Here is a 10,320-nt window from a genome sequence, read left to right on the forward strand (position 1 = left end):
ATTTTAATTATCATTCAAAAGTCACGGAACATTGTGCAGCCCCATGGCTAGTGTTAATACGACTAGTCTCTAATCTTTAATAATAGAATGGGAACTCCTCAAACTTAGACTGCCATTTTAAGCACCGAAAAAATCCTGTAAATATAATATATATATAACTGCTCTATTAATCAAATTAAAAAATCTTTCAAATCTTATTTATTTTTACAATTAATTTTAAATAAAAATAAATTTTTAGAGATGTGTGGAAGCCGCTTGTATTCGACTATTTATAAACTTTGTTCCAGTCCGGCCCAATACTGATGAACTTTTGGGCTGGGCCAGGCCCATCCTGAGTGGTCCCTAAGGCTGACGTTAAGTCTAACCGCGGCTTTCCCCCGCTCAAATTCAAAAAAGAAGATTTAAATGAGAATAGAGAAAACTAGAGAGAGAAGGAAAACTCGGACGGTTCGGAAGAGAGAGAGAGAGAGAGAGAGAGAGAGTCTGCAATTTTAATGGCGAACTCAGAGGAAGAAGAACAGAGTCAATTGATGCCGAAGATCTCTAGGGTTTTGAACGAAACCCTAAGCTCAAACGCCACACACCCTCGAAAGCTCAGGGACCTATTAACCCTCCGTTCTTCATCTTCCCCTCACAAATTCTTCACCGCGTTCTCCAAAGCCCTAACCCCCCTTTTCTGCTTCCACCGCCGAACTGCCGCCGCTGAGCGAGCCATCCGATTCGTTGCCATATTTGCTAGTGCACGTGATGCTGCCAATGTTTCGGATTGCGATGCCTTCTTGGAGGATTTACTGCAGTTCCTCCTCGTCGCTGCTGCCGCTGCCAACAAAACCGCTAGGTTTCGGGCGTGCCAGATAATTTCTGAGGTGTTGTATAGCAAAATCATGTGCATTTATAACTTTTACATCTGTTTTGATCTTTACAGTTGCTTTGAGGAATCTCTAGACTTTTGGTTGTTATTATGATCTAGGCCATGTAGCTGAAAACACATTTGTCCGCATATATAATGAATAACCATAATCTATCAACTTCCTAGTTGTTTTTGTTAGAGTCTGGTTACTGTTTCAGGTTTGGTTCGTTTAGTTGGAACTAGGTGATTCTATATTTGAATTCAGTGTGCAATTTGAGTATTTGACTCTGTTTGGATCTTGGGAAAATATGGAAGTGAAAAAACTAAGCCTTGGAATTTTTGGTGCGCTTGTTTTGGGATACAAGAAATGTGGAGTTATACTCAACCGGAAATGATTTGAATGGGATCCAATTGATCTATTGGATCTAGTTTGGATGTGAATCCTTGGAATTGTGAACAATTTACAATTTTATTATTCATGTCAATTCTTGCTTTCTTCAATTAGCATACTTGATTTGAATCATAGGCTTGTGAATCAAATTGGATTTTATCATTTGAAATGAGAATTTTAGGTTTTAACAATAGTTTGTAGTGTAGATTTGTGTGCTTTTCTTTCTTTTGGTTTTTGAAACAAATGAAATTATTTTTTCTAACTTCTGTTATTTTTATTTCAATTGGTTTTGGAGTGCTTTGTTGTTTTTTATTTTATGTTTAATAGATGTACCTTGCAAATGTTGTCTAAATTGGAACTTTCAGCCAAGAAACTCAGAATACCAAAATTGGCACCATCATTCTACTAAATTTGAATGTTCTAAATTGGAACTTTCAGCCAAGCAACTCAGAATATCAAAATTGGCACCATCATTCTACTAATTTCGAATGTTCTATGCTGTTTGAGTTCTGATAGTAAAATTTCACTATTTTTGGTACTTCAATTATCTTTATTTGAAGAAATTGGCAACACAGCCATAATATGAACTATTTGGTGTTGGTCATATGCAGAATGTCGTAGACTTTGCTTAGGGAAATATATGTACCCCAGAAAGTTAATTCTTCTTCTTTTCCACTTCGGATGAATTTTTCAATTTTATAGATCATAATGCGGTTGCCAGACGACGCAGAAGTCAGTAATGAGCTCTGGGATGAGGTGATAAATTGCATGAAGAAGCGGGTGGAGGATAAGATTCCCATAATCCGCATATTTGCTGTTAGGGCTTTGTCAAGATTTGCAAATGATTCTGAAAACAGCGACATTCTTGAATTATTCCTTGAAGCACTGTCTTTAGAACAGAATGCAGTGAGTGTAACAGAATGCTCCTAGATTATTGACCATTGAAGATGGCTTAGTGAAATTCCATTTTTCCTGTTACTCTCAAGGGTGGGGATAACAGTTTGATTGTTAAAAGCAAACTATTTTGGGATCTATGCCAGAATGGAACTCTTTAACAAGCTTGTTGAAAATTTAATAAATTGGTACATATTGTGCAGGAGGTACGCAAGACAATAGTTTTATCATTGCCTCCTTCGAATATGACCTCATCAGCAGTCATTGATTGCACCTTGGATGTGAGTGAATCAGTGCGCAAAGCAGCATACTGTGTTCTTGCTAATAAACTTCCTCTTCAGAGTCTCAGGTACTCTTGAATTTGAAAATGCTTATGCTACCAGTGTGATGGGGTTTGTGATTTTGAATTTTTATGGTACATGATGTCATATAGCATTTCACACAATTGCCATCTATGTGCATTTGGTCATGGTAGCTTCTTTTATGTCAATTAAGAATGGAATATGATTTGGCTAAGATGTAGTGGCTAGGGGGTTATAGAATTATGATTAATATTGAGATATACCTCTGACACTAGCTATTGTGGATTTCAATAATAATATTCATGTTTCAAATGTGTTTTTTTTTTTTTTTTTCAATTTCTTGGCTTTGTAGCATCAAGCTTAGGGCAGTCATTCTTCGGAGAGGATTTGCAGATCGTTCATCTACTGTTAGGAAGGAGTGTCTGAAATTATTGAAAGATGAATGGCTTGAGAAGTGTTGCAATGGTGACCCCTTGGAGCTTCTCAAGTACTTTGATGTTGAAACCTATGAATTGGTTGGGGAGTCTGTGATGGGTGCTCTCTTAAAAGATGGGCTGGTGAAAGTGAAAGATGGGCAAGGTATCCAGCGGTTCAAAGTATTGATCTCTGAGGGAAGTGAAGGTTGGTGAAGCTTGTAGTATTTTTGCGTACATACTTTGAAACATGCTTTTATTTTCTTGTTGCTGCTTTTTTGAGTTTATTTTTCACCTATTCATTATCCAATTTCCCATGATTGGGTGCAGAGATTTAGGAGATTCAGCTAAATATTGACCGACTTAGCATGAAGTTTAACATGGGTCAATTGGAATGAAGTTTAGCATGCTTCAATAGGATCTAAATTTGTCCAGCCCTTCAAATGGAAATAAAAATTGAATGCAGTCCAGAATAACCTCTTAGGTGGACAGTTGTTATGATTGATACTCATTGTTTTGACCCTTGAGGACATCAATTTTTGGTTGAGTTGTCGTTTCTCTGATTTGAGCTCACTGCTCACTGTACTGCATCATGTAACCAGTGTATTCAAGGTTTGATTGCTACAGTTGCATTTATGGAATTAAATGAAAATTTGGCAGTTGTTGATATATATTCTTTTTCCTTCACAATTATTGCTAAAGCTTGTCATTTATTTTTTTATTTATTCACACTCTTGCAGTTGTCACACATCATATTTTAAATTCCATGATAATTCTATGACATGGAAATTTTTACCATGGTGAAAACTGGATATAGAGTATGTGAATGAAATATAAAATATTCTTAGATATTTTTTCTTTTCAAGGTGAAGCTGAAATATTCTCCTGTTTCATGGTTTATCATTGAATAAAAAGTGGATTAACTTGTGGTCTGTGGATAAAATACATTAATGGTTCTCCCATATTTGATGTTTAGGAGAATCAGGGCATTGCAATTCAGATTCAGATGTCCAATTAATGGAACCCGAGGTTGCTTTATATTGGAGGACTGTATGCTGGCACTTGCAGACTGAAGCGCAAGTAAGCAGTTAATTCTTGTTTAAATTTTTTGGTTTTTATCCTTGGATGCAAAAATTTGCTTGATTTAGATTCCAGTTCTTTGTGGATGTGAGAATTCTCTATATAAATGTTTATTGGGACATGAATGTTATCTTAATTAATAGACTTGGGACATGAATGTTATCTTAATTAATAGACTTCTGGATTAGAAAACATTTTTGCAAATAAAACTTGTACATTATTTGAATCTTTTTTTTTTTTAAAATGTAAACCTGATTTCCAACCCCTGATAAGTCAGGGGCATAGTAGAGAATCTATGAAAGGGACAGCATGTGCATGATATTAGGAACTCAAAAATTGTTTGAAAACTTTAGAAAGTAATCATATATATTTTTTGGCATGTTGTGTTATCAATTAGTGAATGGAAGATATGGTTTTCACATTGTTCAAGTTGCTTGTTTTGTACTTAAATAGTCTTTAGATTTATTTTTTTGAAAAATTATTTTCTCTAAACTTGTCTTGTCTTCATGATTAATGGAATCTCAGCCTAAAGTTATTTACAGGGAAATTATTTTCCGAAGTTGTGATACTAAAAACTCGTTTTGGCGAGAGATTAGTTTTACTTTGTGCTTGGCTCACCATTAGAGAAAAGAAAAATAAGAAAATATTGAGAGCTAGCAAATGCACTCCTCAATTCCTAGTTAATAAAGGAGAAGAAAAGCTGCTGTGGCAGGCTGTAAAGTAATGATGATTCTACTGCTGCTCTGGTAAATAAACCATCTTAGCTTTTCATTTAGAACTAATCCAATGGTTGAAAATTTGTCCTGCTGAAATTTAAACATAAAACTGGCTTATGAACATTTAGAAGTCACTTGACTGATTCAGCCTCACATGTCTTTTAAGATAAATGTCTGCTGATCCAAATATCAGTAGGACTTCAAAGATTGACAAATTAGTGAGAACTAGAAGACAGCAAAAATAAAGTCAAAATTTGGACATCAAACTGATCAAAATGAATTGACAATCAAGGTTATTAGAATCTGGATCCTACATAGGTTCACTAGTGGGCTCAATGGAATTGGATCAAGAATTATAAGATTCTACTAATGATATGGAAAAAAAATAAGTAAAATGTCCATGGAAAAAAAAAAAAATGTAAAATGCATTTTTTATGGTTTTTTTTTTTTTTTTTTGGGGATAAATTGCAATAATATTAACCTACAACGTTTGCCAGTAAGTATTCAAGACCCAAAAGATCAAATAGTGCGGTAAGAGTCCTCGTCTGACAGAAAGATGAAGTGCTCAAATTATTGCATTCCTAAATCAAACCAGTTTATAATGAAAACATAATAATAAAAAAAAACATAAATTTTAACAAAACCATTTGACAAACAACTCTACTGCATGAACACTTAAATTTTTTAAAAGAAGCATTAGCAAAGAAAAGCCAAATCATCAAGCTAGTTTCTCAACATTAATGTCAGTAACCAAGCTACTATTTGTTTCAGCAGTCTTGCTAAGAATCTAAGATTAAATCAGAAGTGGCCCTATGGTAAGAGTCCTTGTATGAAAGATGGATGAAGTAATCAAATTATTGCATTGTTAATTTAAATCAGTTCTCTAATGAAAACAGAATAAATACTCATTAAAAAAAACAAAAACATAAATTTTTAACACAAATCATTTGACAAACAACTATACTGCATGACACTTATTTTTTATTTTATTTTTAAGTATTAGCAAACAAAAGCCAAACTATCAAGCTAGTTTCTCAACATTCGTGTCAGTATTCAAGTTATCATTTGTTTCACTAGTGTTGCTAAGAATCTAAGATTAATTATTGATGACTTCATCAAGCTCCTCACTAAAAACATCATCATCAATATTGTCAAATGCATTAATGTATTATCTGTCCGCATTCTCAACTGAAACTTAATGTTCAAAGTTTGCATCACTTAATAATCAATTAATCATCAATGAACTAAAAATAAAAGCAAAACTATCATGCTAATTTTTCAGCATTAATGTCTGTATCCAATCTACCAGTTGTTTCACTAGTGTCTTTGAGAATCCAAGATCATCATTGACTTTATCAAGCCCATCATGAAAATCATCATTATCGTCATCATCATCATTATTATTTTCAAATGCATTAATGTAGTATCTATCCTTATTCTCAGCCCTAGCATTAATGTCCAAAGTTTGCATCACTTGATAATCATCAATGAACTAAAAAAATAAACCTTGAGTACATAATTTTGTTAGTGTCTTTGAGAATCCAAGATCATCATTGACTTTATCAAGCCCATCATGAAAATCATCATTATCGTCATCATCATCATTATTATTTTCAAATGCATTAATGTAGTATCTATCCTTATTCTCAGCCCTAGCATTAATGTCCAAAGTTTGCATCACTTGATAATCATCAATGAACTAAAAAAATAAACCTTGAGTACATAATTTTGTTAGTGTCTTTGAGAATCCAAGATCATCATTGACTTTATCAAGCCCATCATGAAAATCATCATTATCGTCATCATCATCATTATTATTTTCAAATGCATTAATGTAGTATCTATCCTTATTCTCAGCCCTAGCATTAATGTCCAAAGTTTGCATCACTTGATAATCATCAATGAACTAAAAAAATAAACCTTGAGTACATAATTTTGTTAATCTCACATTAATTAAGGGAAGAGGAATTAGTTTTCAAGTATCATTTTTCCTAATTCCTAAAATTTCCTCAATCCTAAAAGTTATCAATTAGTTGCAGCATTTACAAAATACGAAAGAATAAATAATTTAACAAAATGATTTGAGTTTAAATTTCTAAAGTCTCTCTGTAACTTCCCTATTATCTCTCCATACCTCCCCATTATCTCCTAAAATATAGTAAGTTTGGAGGTTGTGTAGCACTCACAACTTCTTAAGTTGTCCATTTCTTGCATAATACATGACAAAAACCAAGCCTGTTGGAATGGTAGTTCAGTAAAAGTTTTTTATAAATACAAATCTATTGTATGATCTTATTATCCTACCAAGATCCTACTATAATGTTACCAAAACTGCGATTCTGATTTTAACAACCATGTTAACAATTGTATAATCAGACTGCTGCATTAAATAAAATAGACTATATTGACAATTTTTTTTCTTGTCAAAGCTTTGGCTTGTCTAGATCCACCTCACACTTACATATGTTCAACCATCTTAGGATACTTTTAGATTTAATTTATGGACTGCATATGGATTTGTTTAATTTAGGGAATAATTTCTGAACTCCCTGTAAAAATGTAATCTATGTTCATGGCATTCATCTCTTGGAACTAATGTTTATCATGATAAGTTTTAGAGGTTATTTATGTCTTTTAGTATTATTATTGTTAAGTGTGTTAGTATGTTAGTGAGAGTTAGTAAGGGTATTATTGTCATTATAACGTATTTGATTTGTATTATAAATAGAAAGGAGGGACCTATTTTCAAGTTAGGTCATTCATTTTAATCAAAATCTCAACATGGTATCGTGATCCAATCTAAACCCTATTTTATACAGTCTTTGCCGGAAAGCACATTCCCGTCGCTCCCCTTCTCCGATCCACCTTTGCCCTTCATTATTTCACAAAACCAGCCATATAGCCAAAAATAGAACCCTTCGAAGCCTACCCCCACAAAACCCCATCACTGGAAAAGGCCCCACGCGCTGCCACGCACCAGCCAACTGCCGGCAGTGTCACTCCACTTGCCGGTGCGTGAGAAAGTTTCTGGCCACCTTTTTTTCCTCCCTACATGTTCTGATTCTTTCTCTTGACAATATTTTCAAGCTGTTGGGCATGTTTTTTGATAAAAAATCCAACTTTTTCGACCATGCCCTCACGGCAATCCATTAATTTCTGTTTAGTGTTTGTAAAGGCTTCTTTGTGAGTTTCTTGGAGCAGTAGCAGTCTTCGTAAGTTAAGTTGTGAGGCTGTGGCAGTGCTATATCAATAGGTGAGTTCTTCACCTCGTTCGTGGTTGTCTCGGTGCTTCACATCGTTTGTGATTGGCTTGATTAATTTTGATTGTTCTTCTTGTTTGACATTGGTGTGGCCGTGTCGGTGCTTCACATAGTTTGTGATTGCCCCGATTAATTTTGATTGTTCTTCTTGTTTGACATTGGTGTGGTTACAAGTTTGTGAGTGTTGGGATGGAGTTTATGAATATCAAAAATATGTTTTCTACACCGTTGCCAGTGATAACGACTCAAAAGTTGGATGGAAAGAATTATGTTTAATGGTCTAAAGCTGTTCGGCTTTATTTAGTAGGATTAGGAAAATCTGACCACTTGCTCCAATATAATCCTTTTGATGAAAAGAGAAAAGAAGTGTGGATTCAAGAAAATGCCTTGATTGTTTCCTTCTTGTAGAATTCGATGAAACCATAGAGTGCATGGATTTGTAGGCATATACTCTAGAATTAGTTTCCTTCACAAACTTGATTGTTTCCTTCTTGTAGAATTCGATGAAACCATAAATACGTGCAGGGAGATTTGGGATTCTGCCAAGCTTTTATTCTCTAGTAACATTGCACATATGTATGATTTATCCTAAGAGTACTTTTAGTTACAACAAGGAGATAAGAGCATTGCAAATTATTTTGGAGGGATGAAGCGTATTCATCAGGAGCTTAATGTCGTGCATCCTGTAACTGCCGACGTTCGTGAAATGTAGAAGTAGCGGGAGTAGGATGATAGTCCTTTGATTTCTGGCAGGTTTGAGACCTGAATTTGAAAGAGTCCGATCCCAAATACTAGGTAGTGTTGAATTGCCATCATTTGCTGATGTTTATTCCTGTGTCCTTCGTGCTTTCTTTAGCATACATTCTCCTACTCTTGCATTTGGCTTTGAGAAAATAGCCTTTGCTACACAAGGTGATTCTAGTTCTCTATCAAACAACCATAAAAGTTATCAACGTGGTTTGAGTGGTTGTGGTGGTAGAGATGGACGAGGTAGAGGCACTCACAAGTACACTCTTTGTGGATGAAGTAATCATACTATTGAGCAGTGTTGGGGTCTCCATGGTAGACCTTCATGTGTTGCTAATGCAGCCACCTCCGATTTCACACCTCCGGGGCCAGCTAATGCAGCCACCACCAACTCCTCATCTTTGGGGCTGAGTGGGGGGGGGGGTGTTATGGGCCGAATATTTCACACCTTTGTGAAGGGCCATGGCGCTAGTTAAAGCACTCTTGTTTAATTAGCTTGCCTAGCGTTTACCATGATTCACTAATAGAACAATTTCTTAGTCATTCAAAGGATAAGTGGAAGCAATAAGCAACTTATGAAAGCAATGACACGTATGCGGTAAACATTGAAACAACGTAATTCATTAATCAACACCTCTGTTAACAATGTGTGTCCAGTGAGGGAGGCAAGTTGCCTAGACACATTTACAATAGCTAGCGAGTTTAATAAGTTGATTAACATTGACTCTCCCCTAAAGAGCTTTCTATGCTATCTCGCTTTGGCACTAGGAAACATCAATATGATTGACGAGTCATGCTCCCCTTTTTAGCCTAGGAAAAAATTATCTCTAAACAATAACCTTACACTAGTTTTTACATGATGGAGAGCCATCCCAATTGCACGAGACAAGCAGTCAGAGGCAAGTATAATGCCCTGAACAAGCTCAGCTCGTGACACTCCTCCACTTATGCGGTCCACGTCCTCGTAGACTTTGAAACTAGGTACACTTCAACTTTGTCCACGAATGGTTACATATCTTCCGCAGAAACCTAGCTGATTTCTTTGTCACTAAGGCCTTTCCACTTCACTAAGAACTCTTGCCGCTTCTTCCTCGAGGATGTCAATTCTGTGTCTGCAAGGATGTTTTCAACTTCTCGTCTATCAGGTTGCACTGTCTTCACTTTTGCTCTAGTTGATTGGCTTTTGCTTGGACCTTTAGTGTTGGTGATAAACCGCTTGAGGCAGCTACTGTGAAACATGGGATGCACTTTCATCCATGCCACTCTCTTTGGACGAAGTGGAATTATCTTCAACATAGTTAGTCAAGTGTTCCACGGCAGCATGTGTGGTAGACAAGCCTTGAACTCTTTGTTTATGAAGTTCTGTCCTTGCCCATGATTTCAATCCCTCAAGAAAATAGAACAACTTGTCCTTTTTCGACATGTCCTTGATATCCAACATCAAAGAAAAAATTTGTTTCACGTATTCCTTGATATACCTATTATGCTTGAGGTCTTGTAGCTTTCTTCTAGCATTGTAATATGTTTTCTCAGGAAAGAATTGGGCCTTGAGCTCTCTTCAAGTCTGCTCAACAGTCAACTATACAACGTCCATTCTCAATTTAATCGTACTTGGTATGCCATCACAATTTAGCGTCACTAACAAATTACATAGTCGTAGTATCGAC

At 35.5% G+C, this 10,320-nt stretch overlaps 1 protein-coding gene across 9 annotated transcripts in view; it reads left to right on the plus strand.

The window, feature by feature from the left end:
• Window positions 1-405: 405 nt before the first annotated feature.
• Window positions 406-10,320, plus strand: part of LOC131160592 (uncharacterized) — a 27,551-nt gene continuing 17,636 nt past the window's right edge. For 8 of the 9 annotated variants that reach the window (XR_009138092.1, XR_009138090.1, XR_009138091.1 and 5 more), the window contains exons 1-5: window positions 406-866; window positions 1,944-2,147; window positions 2,339-2,484; window positions 2,790-3,058; window positions 3,827-3,930. Coding sequence is in view for 6 of the 9 variants with exons in the window: in XM_058116420.1 (XP_057972403.1) it covers window positions 495-866; window positions 1,944-2,147; window positions 2,339-2,484; window positions 2,790-3,058; window positions 3,827-3,930 (1,095 nt within the window). In the remaining 3 variants the exon portion in view is untranslated. The remainder of the gene's footprint in view (window positions 867-1,943; window positions 2,148-2,338; window positions 2,485-2,789; window positions 3,059-3,826; window positions 3,931-10,320) is intronic. The other variant, XM_058116423.1, reaches the window with a different exon arrangement.

This window comes from Malania oleifera, chromosome 7 (assembly GCF_029873635.1).
Source record: "Malania oleifera isolate guangnan ecotype guangnan chromosome 7, ASM2987363v1, whole genome shotgun sequence".
Taxonomy (NCBI): Eukaryota; Viridiplantae; Streptophyta; class Magnoliopsida; order Santalales; family Ximeniaceae; genus Malania; species Malania oleifera.